The 12986-nt window shown below is 49.7% G+C and overlaps 1 protein-coding gene across 2 annotated transcripts; it reads right to left on the bottom strand.

Annotated features, from left to right (window-relative positions):
• Window positions 1-7219: 7219 nt before the first annotated feature.
• On the bottom strand, window positions 7220-9718 carry RPL22L1 (ribosomal protein L22 like 1). 2 transcript variants are annotated; one of them, XM_084267417.1, is made up of 4 exons: window positions 9693-9718; window positions 9331-9420; window positions 8511-8632; window positions 7220-7471 (listed from the first exon to the last, which is right to left on the bottom strand). In XM_084267417.1, exons 1-4 carry the CDS (start codon window positions 9699-9701, stop codon window positions 7327-7329), a joined length of 366 nt encoding a protein of 121 aa, XP_084123543.1. In that variant the 5' UTR covers window positions 9702-9718; the 3' UTR covers window positions 7220-7326. The 2 variants fall into 2 exon arrangements, with proteins under 2 accessions (XP_084123543.1, XP_084123542.1); XM_084267416.1 differs by having other exon boundaries at window positions 9331-9423; window positions 9693-9717.
• Between the last annotated feature and the right edge of the window lie 3268 nt (window positions 9719-12986).

The raw sequence follows: 12986 nt of genomic DNA, 5'->3' as shown, positions 1-12986 counted from the left end.
GTGCCTGGTATCCGTCGTGCTACTCCTTGCCACAAGACCTGGATCTTTTCCCTGGCTTTTCATTTTATTGTTAAAGTCTGGGTGATCCTTACAACCAGGGCAGGTACCTGGCAGCTGTTGCGGTCCATGTCTCATCTCCATCAGTGCAAAGGTAAGATGGTGTTTTGGTGTGGCTGAGCAGCAGTGTGAGTAAGGACAAAGTATCCTGGATCTCAGGTGCTGGTGGGACCAAGCCTGGGCTATCAACCCGTGGCTGCTTCTTGCCCATCCAGGCTGGAGCTGGGTGATTTGGGTCATCTCCTGTCTGCACTGGGGGGTCCTGGGCAGGACAATGACTACAGCTATTTGGGTCAAAATGTGATGTTCTCCCTGTGCAGCAGAGGTGGAGCTTGCCCCCACGTCTCACATTTTGGAAGCGAGCTCTCCTGTTATCACACCCTGACACGAGCTGTGGATCAAACATGTCGTCACCCCCAGGGGAAGATTTATGAAACAGGAGTGAAGTGTTGCTGAACCTCTGCTTCCAAGAGCAGATAACACTTGTGCAGCTGATTTCAAATTAAAAGATAAACATGAAGCTGTCCCCAGCATCGGGGTAAGTGACGAATTAGTGGGCCTTGTTGTCTTGTATAGATTGCCCGTGGCAGCTCTCCAAGCACGTTGCTTTGATGTCATCCACTTCAGCATTTCAGCATCTAACTCTTGCTCTGTGGGTTGTGGGTGACCAGGTCACCATCAGTTTGCTCGATCTGCAGCTGTGGCTGGGGTTGTGCTGCTCAGCACAGCCCTACCACTCTTCCCTTGGCTTGCAGCAAGGTGCTTTCCTGTGAACCAGGAGCTCCTCAAGCCCTGTGCTTTAGTCCTTGGTGGTTTGGGAGCTATCTGGTGAGGGGAAGAGCAGTGGGCAGACAGGGGAGGGGACACCCCTCTGTCAGCCTGATCCAAGTCCAGGGTGCAAACACTGCACCTTCCTTCCCCCTTTCCCCAGGGCAGGATAACAGCAAGCAACAGCAGTGACTTCCCACCAGCAAGCACAGCTCTACTCAGAGGTTGGGTGTACAGCAGCAAAACACCCTTCCTGCTCTAGGTCCCAGCAGGACCTAGTGGGGGGTGGGGGGGGGGTTGGGGGGGGGAGAGGGGGGGTGCAATATGCATGTGTGTTGGGCACATCGACCTGTTTTGTGCCTGGTCAGGGCAGGAATTTTAATTCCCCTTTAATGGCTGGATGTGCTTTTGGCCATGGAGGAGGAGTAGAGGGATGCATCTGGGGCCAGCCAGGCAGATAACCCTCCTCCCTGATCATCCCTCCTCCTCCTCGGAGGGCAGTGCTGATCATCTGTTTTATGTGGCCCTGTTTTCTGCAGGGCTGACAGGTGTATCTCTTCTGTCTAACAGCAAGCCTGGAGATAACTGGCGTCTGGAGACAGAACTGAAGAATTTTTATGGCAGAAAAGGAATCTAGTTATTGAGCACAGATACCAGCTCTGGCTCGGAAAGTCTTTGGAACCCTCAGCACAAGAAGGACATGGACCTGTTGGAGTGCATCCAGAGGAGGCCACAGAAATTATCCAAGAGCTGGAGCACCTCTCCTATGAAGACAGGCTGAGAAAGTTGAGCTTGTTCAGCACGGAGAAGAGAAGGCTCTGGGGGACCTTCCAATCCCTGAAAGGTGCCTGTAAGAAAGCTGGGGAAGAACTGTTCACAGGGGCATGTAGGGTGAAGGGTGATGGTTTAAACTAGAAAGGGGAGATTTCAGTTGGCTATTAGAAAAATATTCTTCACTATGAGGGTGGTGCATCACTGGCACAGGTTGCCCAGAGAGGTGGTAGAGGCCCCATCCCTGGAGATATTCAAGGTCAGGCTTGATGGGGCTCTGAGTGACCTGATCTAGTGAAGATGTCCCTGCTCCCTGCAGGGGGGTTGGACTAGATGACCTTTAAAGCTTCCTTCTAACCTGATGCATTCTATGATTCAATGAAGTCCCTAACCACAATCTAGAGGGTAGGGCTGATGCTGCCTCCTATTCCTGACCCCACTGAAGGGAGGGCACCAGGGTCCTGGCCCTTCAGTCAGACCCCGTACAGCTTTTCCCATGTGTTTAGCTTACAACTTCAGCCTTTGGCATCACATGATTTCCTGAGGCTTTAATTTTAAAAGCAAACGAATTTCTAACTCTCCTGCCAGGAGGTGTCGGGAAATACTACTCCTTAAACTGCAGGAGAATAAAAAAACCCAATTCATTATTCAACCTTGTGGTTTTCAAGGTAATACCAGGGATTCTGGTGCCCTTCTATGTTTCTCGTGCCCTTTGCTGCTAACAAAGACCTCTCTGCACGGAGCTGTAACCTGTCAGCTGGGTCAGCGGGGTCTGACAGGCCTGAAAGCAAACACTGGGGCAGTTTAAATTTAATAGCAATGCTGGAATAATGGGGGGGCCTCTGTGTTTGGTTTTCATTCATATTTTTCAGCTTCAACCTTGTTTCTCACAGAAACAGCTGTCACCTCTGGAGGGTTAATGCTCATGGTGATGTTCTATGGCAGCATCCCTGATCCTGTGTTCCTGAGGCTGTCCTGAGGAAAGAAGATTTGCTACCTGCCTCAAACACATCCTCATCTGCCCCAAAACCTGCATGAGGAGGAGTACAATGGAGTGTGAGGTGGGTATGCACAGCCAGGAGTGATGGCAGGACCCTCCTGCTTCGGGCTTCACACAGCCCACCCAGGCTGAACTGTCCCTTTCTGGCCAGCCACAGTTTCTGCCAGCCCTGTGCCATGTCCCATGGTAGCTGGGTGCCATGGGGAGGGTCTTCACACATACCCCAGCCCCCACCATCTCCCTGGCTCCAGGGGTCTCAGCATCCCAGGCAGGGGCAGGTGAAGCCCTGAACCAGCGGCTGGGGAGAAGCACTGAAGCTGTATAGCTCCCAGCCTGCTGTGTCAGCAAAAACTCCCCCTGCTGCAGGGCTGTTACCTTCAACAGTGCCAATATTTTCTAACGAGCTGGAAGGAGGAGGTTTGGTGAGTGCAGTTTTGCTGGAAAACATTATTGATTTGGGGCAGGGGTGGTTGAACACCCCCTTAGCTCTCCTGGCCGAGGAGCGAGGGGCTCAGTGGGTGGCAGCTCATCGTTCCCTTTGCATCAAACCAAAGCATTTCAACTATTTACTTACAACTCTGCTGTATTTATTACTCAGGGCTGTCTTCTCCCTGCCCCATTAGAGCCAGCCATTAAGGAGATGCTGATGCCTTTGTTGGCTTTGGCACTGGAGATTGGGCTCAGAGCATCCCATCGACATGGAGAACATCAGTGCCACTGTGTGGGCAACAGGCTGCTGGAAAAAAAGGTGCCTGGTGTCCCACATTCCCATTTAAAATCCCTACCAAAACCCTGGGAAAGTCGTTATAATGAAACTTAGGCTTAAATCATACTTAGTATTTGCTTAATTGTGGGGACTTGGAACTGTCTTGCCAAGTTAAACTACTTAATAAAAGTAGACCCTGTGGATGGAATGAGAACACATTTCTCTCTCAATTGCCCACTTAAACCCAGCATGGATGGGCAGCAATGGAAAATCTTTCCCAGCTCACGGCACTTTGGTACTTTGAGAGGTTATCTGTGCCCAGAGCAGAGGGATTCAGGTGCAAAAGGCTGCTAAGGGCTAACACCCCCTACCCCTCAGCCCCTTCCCCTGTGAGGGCTTTATAGGATCCTGCTTGGAAGGTGTTCAGGGGATGTTTCAGCCTGGTTATCTCCGGGCTGCTCCTCCCACCTATGGTTTGTGCTCTGCAACAGCATTTGCCTCAAGCAGCAGCTTCAGCACGAGTTGGGGCTCCAGCAGCAGTTGCAGTGCCTGGACAAGCCTAGAAGTCAGTGGCTCTCTGCCAGCATCCTGCCAAACACGTATGTGCCACAGGAACGCGGCTGGTCCTGTGTCCCCAGGACGGCTGGGCAGAGATCGGGTGGCCAGAAGCAGGACATGCCAGGTGGCTTGAGGTGCTGAAAGAGGTGGGTGCTTACTTGAGTCCCTGTTGAGCCCTGCAGCTCTGTGCCCCCCGTCTCCATTGCAGGTGGGTACCAACGGCACAGAACTACCACCTCTCTGTGTGCTCACATGTAAATAGCCTGTGTGGTGGTGCTGCTGCTCTGGCACCGGCCACGTCGCTCTTGGGCTTATAAATCTCTGAGTCTTTTTAAAAATATTTATTTATTTGCCAGACACTGACATTTTCCGTGCATGGGAAGCAGCCTCTTGTAAGCTGATTTCATCTGGAAGAGTGCAGAAACCACACTGTTTAAGGAATGAAGGGGAGAACCTTTTATTGGAAAACACAAAGGGGAACGTGTGCAGATAGATAAAAAAATAAATCTCTCTAATTTTGGCTATATTAAAGTCCTGTCAGAGTTAGATGCCATCACCCTCCTGAGCCCCGAGTCGCAGGCGCTGGCACAGCGAGGCTCCTGCTGAAATTTGTGCTTATCCCTCCCAGTAACCTGAAAGCACCTCGAGCATCACCTGAGACCAGAGCACGGTAGGGAGGAGCCATGGGGACTGCTTTGGGCACCAGCCCTGATCCCCTGCAAAGTTTTCCTGCTGTGGGTGCACCATTTTTCCCAGCACCTTCATCTCCTGACGCAGGAAGAGGCAGCTCCCTCCCTTGAGCAGGGCTTTTCTGGGCTCCAGTCCAGCACTAAATATGGAAAATGTCAACAGTCAATCCCGTCCCATTTCAAGCTGTTTGGGACCTTTTAACTTTTGAAACAAAGAAGAACAAACCTAGTTATTTTACAGCAGATTCTATTTGGAAAAAAAGCCCATGTGATGTGCCAGGCGCCCCAGTGAAGGAACCCAGCTACTCCTGGCGCAGCAGAGTGGCCATCCTGGTGAGTTAGACACTGCCAAGTACCAAACACTGACCTGTGACTGTTAAAAAAGCTCACTTGGATTCTAATCTGGGTTTTCTGTATTAATAACCTTATGTGAAGATTAACAGGTTGTTTCCCACCTGCCACCTGGACTACACCTGGCCTCTTCAGCTGTGAAACACACGACAGGACAGAAGACTCAACATTTTTCCAAAAGATTTGCCTAAGGTAGGCTCCTTGTCTGTGTAGTCCAGGTATTTTTCCTCCTTTATCAACAACCATACTGTAAACCAATTAAATTTAAGCTCCCCCCCCCCTTTTTGTTGTTTCTAAGCACACCACACCTATATGCAACTTGATGGATTCCACCGACCTGATAAAGCCCCTAACTGCTCGGGGAGCTGCACCAGCTCTGAAAGGCAGAGCAGGACAGGTACAGCCAGCACAGGGACAAAAGAAAAACACCTGGCTGCTACCTGAAGTGGGAGGCAGTTTCCTAAAGGAACAGTGACAAGGCAGCACTGTCCCATTAAGTCCAGTCACGTTTGCACTTGTTCCATTTAATCAGAAGAGTTTTGCTGTCAGTCTGAAGGATTTACTGTCACATAAAAGTGCAACTCTGAAAACACAGGTGGGGACGTACCTTGAAATACGACTGTCAATTGTGCCCTTCCTCACTTCACTCCCTGCTGCAAAGAAAACAGACCAGACATTCTCATTTTTTACAGTAAAGCTGCAAATAACGTTGCTTGTTCAGCACAGTGCTGACTGGTAATACTGTAACTGCTTTTAAAAAGCACTAGCAACCTTTGGGGTTGCCAGAAAAGGAAGGACATAGCCACCTTTAGTTGTTGTTTCAAGACTGCCTGATTTTTCTCAAGTAGGAAGTTCAGAGGCAGCAGCACTCCAGCACCACCAGTGCCCTAGATCAGGTGGAGTACTTACTTCCACAGCAGCATACGAAGCTCAACAGGAGATAGAAAATAATCCTCAGCCTTCAGCCATTTACACTGGCTGCTCCCTGCCTTCTGCTAGCTCTGAAACAAACCAACGAGGCAGGGACGACACAAGCAGCTGTTGCTCCACTGCTGCTTCCTCTCATCTCCCTGAGCCATGCTCAGAACAGCTGCCCAAAACCACTGAAAAATGACAAATGAGACCCAGTGCTGCTAAATTCATCTGCCCTTCTCCACTTTGGTAGCACAAGTGGGCAGCATGCAACTGTTCATGCACTGCTTTGTGTTCTGGCAAGTCTCTCAATGGTCTGTCTCAGAGATCTGCCAGCTAGAACAATGCTGAAATAATGATTAAAACAAAACCCATCAGGAAATTAAACACTTTAGTAGGCACGCTTCAGCCTGAAGTAGATTTTATCAAGCACAGGATCAATACCACATGCTACATGCATCCCTGTTTCACAGCATTCAACTCCAGAGTTTCAACACTTAATTATCTGAAGCCCCATTTCTGGCTTTTAAGCATTTAAAATCCCACCTGACATGACAGTTCTGAGGTAGCTGCCTTCCAACAGCCTTTGTAGAAGCTCACCACTGCACTGGATCCCTCAATAGCCTAATGAATCACACACCAAATGTAGTAGCAGCTTCAAAGAATCCAGAAGTGCATAAGCACACAACTGCAACTACAGCCTCACAAATATAACTGTTTTTTGTAGTGAAAACCGAACAAAATTCTCCTGGCCTTTCATGAGCTACAGCTTTATAGGACCTGCAGCGATTTGTCTTTCAGTGAACAACCAGCCACTTGTGCCAGGACTAGAGGAACAAATACAACACCCTAAGACACACCATCATAGAAGGAGAAACATTACAGGAATTTAATGGGATTTGGTGCCTTCCTTGAGGTTTTTTTTTTTAGGTGGATGGTTCATCTCTACCTCCTTAGTTTTGGATCTAATATAAATTCAGCTAATAAACCTGTTGTACTCTGATTTGACTTGCAGTTATGCATAAAAATAATATAACTGATTAACAGAGAAATCACACATAAATAAAACAACTATCTTCTTTTAAAATGTATAAGCCTGTTTAGCCAATAAAACTTTTATTAAATTCTATATTATTAGCTCCACATAAATTAGCTGGGGCTGGTACTTTTAATCACAAAAAGCTCTAGCATTGCTTGTAAAAAAAAAAAAAAGTCTAATTAAATGCTGATGCAATTGTCCTACATAGGAACAAGGTGAAGGGCTCAGCTCTTCTCTGTTCAGACCTTCACTGGTGCCTCGTTGTACAACTCTGATTTCCAGCAGCAGAGGGGAAACTGCCAGTCTAATGGCTCCTTGTGCCAGTTTTTAATTAGAATTAAGAAAAAGGCTCGAAAAACTAACCATGCTCTGACAAGCAGAGTACAAAATCTTTATTCACCAATAAGTTAAAAGGGTCTTATAAATAGATGTTCTGTCTTTTGTACACTGCACTGTGTGTGAAGCTGAACTCCCACTACTCCTCAGACTCGGATCCTTCTTCATCCTGACTGATCTGGAAGTAGCGCAGCTCGTACGTCTCCTTGTCGGATGCGACGACACGAAGCCAGTCGCGCAGGTTGTTCTTCTTGAGGTACTTCTTTGTGAGGTATTTCAGGTACCTTAGAAACAGGAATTAGGCATTAGGAGTTTCTCATTTAATCACCCTTGCTGCTGTCTGCACTCCACCCAAGGCATGGCTCTAGCACTCATTATAGCTAGAAATGACAAAATCATCACCTGTAAGAGAAACCAGAACTCTGCTTCCATTCCAGGTACAGGAGAGCTTACGATCTGATGCTGATTTACTACACAGCACCACGGTGGTAACTGAAAAGCACTGGATGTGGCTGCAATACACTTACTGGTGCCTCTTAATCAGCAACACAAAACGCTGGGGGGGAATGCACAAAACTCCACTGCTAACCAGTGAGCTCACCTGCTGCATGCCCTAACACGTTAGGGTGTTTAAGGCTTCTTAAGGCTTCGTTTGACTTAAGAGCTTCTTTTGTCTTCTTTGGAGGAGGCTGAGGGGAGACCTTATCACCACCTACAACTACCTGAAGGGAGGTTGTAGAGAGGTGGGTGATGGTCTCTTCAGCCAGAAGACAAGGGGAAATGGCATGAAGCTGTGCCAGGGCAGGGGCAGATTGGACATTAGAAAAAAATTTTTTACTGAAAGAGTTGTCAGGGCCTGGAACAGGCTGCCCAGGGAGGGGGTTGAGTCACCTTCCCTGGATGTGTTTAAAAAAAGGGTAGATGAGGTACTTAGGGATATGGTTTAGCTTAGGACGGGATTGGTTGAACTTGATGATCTTCCAAGTTCTTTTCCAACCTTGTGATTCTGTGACACATGGCATACACACACATTTTAATACAACCAATCAAGGAATAAAACAGCAACATGAATTCAGCAAGACTTCTGAAAGCATCTCTTGCCTTCACATGCTTATGTTTTAAAAAGCAGGGGGGTTAGCAGGGTTTTTTATATCTAATATAATTTTTGTTCAAATTACATCTTCCACCAATACTGACAAGTGCTATGAAGGTCAGAGCTAACACCTTCTCTGTACCCATCAGAAGTACACGATGGGTACTTCTGATGACATCACTGCTCAAACTCCACTATCACAAGCCCAAGGAAGGGAAACCTATGCTCACCTTTTAGAAAACTGCTTCTCTGACGTCACTGTGATCTTGTTCTTCAGGCGTTCGATGTGAACGGTGTTGCCCAAGTTTCCTGTTTTTCCATTGACCTTAACCTTCTCCTTTAGGAACTGTTCCTGTTTCAACAGGAAAGACATAGAACACTAGGGAATGGCACCCTAGGTATGAACTAGGGAAGGGACCCTAGCCACACAGCAGGATTAAGAATCACCAGTTGGTTACATCCTGATGGCAAGTACTTCTAACACTGAGTGTAATTAAAACAACCCAAACAACAAAACAACGAACACCCCCATACTAAAACAGGATTTCATTTAAAACAGTCCTATTTATGGAGAGATATCAGCCACCTTATAAATATTTAAATATTTATAATATCTGAAAGGGGGGTGTCAATAAGATGGGGCCAGACTCTTTCCAGTGGTGCCCAGCAACAGGGCAATGGGCACAAACTGAAACGCAGGAAAGTCCAGCTGAACATGAGGAAAAAACCTTTTTTGCTCTCAGGCTGACAGAGCGCTGGGGCAGGGCTGACCTGTGAGCCTGGACAGAGCCCTGTGCAGCCTGCTGGAGGGGATCCTGCTTTGGCAGGGGGCTGGACTGGATCTCCAGAGGTGCCTGCCAGCCCCTGTCATTCCCAATGCTTGTCTACAAGAGACGTACAAACTCAAGACCCTCTCCAGCGATGCCAGTTAAGGGCAGCTGCTATTTTCCCAGCCCAGAACGCAGCTTTCTGTAGGGAATGCGGCCGTGGCGCCGCCCCGGGGCCGGCACCGTGCTACGCGCGGGGGACGCCAGGGGCGCCGGGACTTACAAAATTCCCCGAGTCAAAAATTCCGTCTTCTACCGGGTGCGTCAAGTCCAGGCAGAACTTCCAGGTGGACTTCTTGGATTTCCTGTCCTTCTGCTGAAAGCCGAACGCGCCGCGTTAACCGGAGGCACCGCGCCCCGAGGCGCGGCTGTCTGAGCCCGGGCCAGCCGGGGCTCCCCGCGGCCAGCCCGCCCAGAGCCCGGCCCCGACAGGCCGCTCGAGGCTGCCAGCGCCGGGCCTTCTCGCTACGGGCGGCGGGAAGAGTCGCCAGCAGCTCCCCACCCCCCCACCTCCTCCCCCCGGCCTTCACCGCGCGTCCCCCGCCCGCCCCCGCCTCCCGCCCCGCCGCGGCCCCGCGCACTCACGGGCGCCATGCTGCCGGCGCGGCGCTCCCGCTGAAAGGCTGACGCGGCGCCCACGCCGCGCTTTTATAGCCCGGCTGTGACGTCAGCGCGCAAGCACGCAGGGTGCGGCGGCGCGCACGCGCAGCCATGGGCATGCTGGGAAGCGTGAGGCGGCGCCTCTTTCTCTCCTCTCCGCAGCGCCCCCCCCCCCCCGCCCCTTCCCGGCCCGGCCCGGCCGCCAGCGCCAGGGAGCCGCCGCTGGATTTGTCTTTCTGGCTTTTATTTCTCCGTGTGGGACACGAACGCGAGCGTTTGGCGCGCTCTCGTACGAGGGGCGGGTTCTCCTCAGGGAGGCGGCAGGCAGGGCCCGGGCCCGGAGACGGCTCCTCTCAGGGCCCTGTAACCCCAACCGGCCCCCGGCGCCCCTCCCGGCCCTGTAACCCCAACCGGCACCCGGCTCCCCTCAGGGCCCTGTAACCCCAACCGGCACCCGGCTCCCCTCAGGGCCCCGTAACCCCAACCGGCACCCGGCTCCCCTCAGGGCCCTATAACCCCAACCGGCACTGGGCTGCCCCTCCCGGCCCTGTAACCCCAACCGGCACCGGACTGCCCCTCAGGGCCCCGTAACCCCAACCGGCACCCGGCTCCCCTCAGGGCCCCGTAACCCCAACCGGCACCGGGCTGCCCCTCCCGGCCCTGTAACCCCAACTGGCACCGGGCTCCCCCCAGGGAACCCTAAAACCCCAACCGGCACCCGGCTGCCCCTCCCGGCCCCGTAACCCCAACCGGCACCCGGCTGCCCCTCCCGGCACTCACATCTTTTATTATTTCTGGAGCAAAACGCAATTTACATCTCTCCGCGGCGCGCCTGCGTGGCATTAAAAACAATACAGCTTCCAAAACCGAGACACGGGTGAGGCAGGACAGGCTCCCCCCGCTCCCCGTGACTTACAGGGTGTGGATTTTGCTATGGCAAGTACAAGTCATCCCTACCACCCCCTTCCCCCTCGCTTCCAAACCCGCCCCCAACAAGTCACGCTTACAACATACAGCACAGGACAACCGAGAACAGGGCTTTTCAGTGTCACAGAACCAACATTCTGCTTCGTAAGTTCACAAACCGAGTTACTCTCAGCTGCCGAATGCCGTAGGGGCAGACTGCAGAGCATGGAGAGACCGCTGATGCTCTCAGCATACCGTGCCGAGGTGCTGACCACTCCCACCATGCTGCCTCCAGGATCTACACCTCCCTGGACATTCTCAGCGTAACAAGAGATACTCAAATATCCTGAACAAGGTCTTGGTTGGGTTTTTTCTTTTAATTATTTTCCCCCTCCTTAAGTTTAGTTCTACTGTAACAAGCTACATTCTAAATTACTCAACCAAAAAAAAAAAAAACAAACTAAAAAGAGTGGGATTTATTGAATTTTGAATTCTGTGAGACTGACCTGCAGTAACCATAAGAGCTTGAACTGTCAACAGGTTTGATTTCTTTACAGATTATGCAAAATTACCTGTATTGTGAAACTACAGACTGTGCACCGTTTCAGGGTACGTTGTGGATTAGAAAAACCTGCAAGAGGCTTGAAAGCAGTTACCTTAAAACAATGAAATTCAGCTAACTTCTTTAAAAAAAACAGCCCTGAGAACATGGCTCAACTAGCAGGAGCCTAGTTGAAAAACCACCATTATAAGCAAAAAATTAGAAGGACCTATCGAAATCTTATTGGTTGGTGTTTGAGGCAGAAAACACTGCAGTCTTTCCAATTCTGTAAAGCAGTGAGAGAAACCCAATGAACTGGAGCCATAAAAAAATGCATTATTTGGAGTGGAAATACATTTTCTCACCTCCTGTTTTTTTTTCCACTTTTAAGCAATAGCCATCAGGTATTAATTCATAGTTTTCAGTTTTGACACAATTGAAGTGTTAAGACAATACCACAGAACAAGTACATTGGTAAGATTTGTTTTAAATTAAAGCTATGAAAGGAGAATTTCCCCAAGCATTTGGTGAGGGATCTTAAAAACACACATCTATATGGACTATTGATCACAGAGATTGTTGCAAACGATTCTTGACAGTAAACTGAAACATCTTATTTTGAAGAAGTACCTCAAATACATGTTCTAATTTAGAAGCAAGTTTTAACCTTACTGAAACTGGGAGATTATGCTGAACTCATGCTTGTGTGTTCTACCTAGGGGAAACTTCATGCATGACAAGCCAATGCTCTGCACTTCCACGTGTCCGAAGTGCTTCACAAAAAACTGAGTATACTACTAAGATCAAACCTATAATGAAGTACTTATTTAAATCTTGCAGAACTGAAGGTTGCAATAGAAGGACAGCTGTATGTCCCCAAGAGGGCTCTTCCAGCAATCTGGAGGACACAACAGCCCTAAGCTGTAGACTGCTGGAGTACCTGAAAACTCCAGAGCCTGCTTGCAGCAACAGGACAAAGCTCAGCCCTCATCCCAGGGAGCTTACAGTCTGAGGAGATGCTTCGATTGTGGCCCAGTGGCATCAGACACCTGTCTGCCAGCAAGGCTTTAGGGGACAGAAGGGTACCTGAAAGCCAATCAAAGCACTACCAGAACAAGCACAAATCTCACTGGTTTTGAGCATAACAATACTCCTAATGCAGTGTCAGCGTTACAGCTTGCATTAGTTTGACATAGCAACCTATGACATCCCATCTGACATCACACAGCTGAGGCTTGCTGTCAAGACCATCATCATCACCACCACCACCACCAAGGTTTCAGTTGCCTCAAAAGCCCATGAAACCTGTCTGTCAGGTACCAGTTTGATGGAGAAGCAGAAAGGAGCAGTGTGCAGACTGGTGTGAACCATTCAGCACGCACTCCAGAACCATTGAAATGATGCCACTTCCATCTCTTGAACCTACAGCTTCTTTTTAATTACTTCATTTAAACTGGTTTTGCCATTTCAGTCAAGGTGCTGTTTACTGAGCTCGCCTGCAATGTGTGTTGTGCTAGGCAAGAGCGTGTGGCAGTATCCTACTCCTGCCAGGCAACTGTGCTTTATGACCAGAGTCTATTTATTGCTGTCTTCACCTTCACTGTACTGCTCTCATGGACAACACGTGGCTTTGCCATCTACATGAGGCCTCCAGGATCTGCTGAGCCCCACCACAGTAGGTACAAGGGCAGTTCAGGACAGCTGCCAAGAGTCCTTTGGGGATTACAGAGTACATACTACAAGCTGAGAATGTTTTTAGCAGTTAACAGCAGTGGGAAGGCTGACTCTCACTGCCACCAGAGTGTGAGCTGGGCGCCCTGTCCAGGGCAGCA

Source organism: Gallinula chloropus (genome assembly GCF_964237585.1).
Source record: "Gallinula chloropus genome assembly, chromosome: 8".
NCBI classification, from domain to species: Eukaryota; Metazoa; Chordata; class Aves; order Gruiformes; family Rallidae; genus Gallinula; species Gallinula chloropus.
This window is presented reverse-complemented; position numbering and strand designations above follow the sequence as displayed.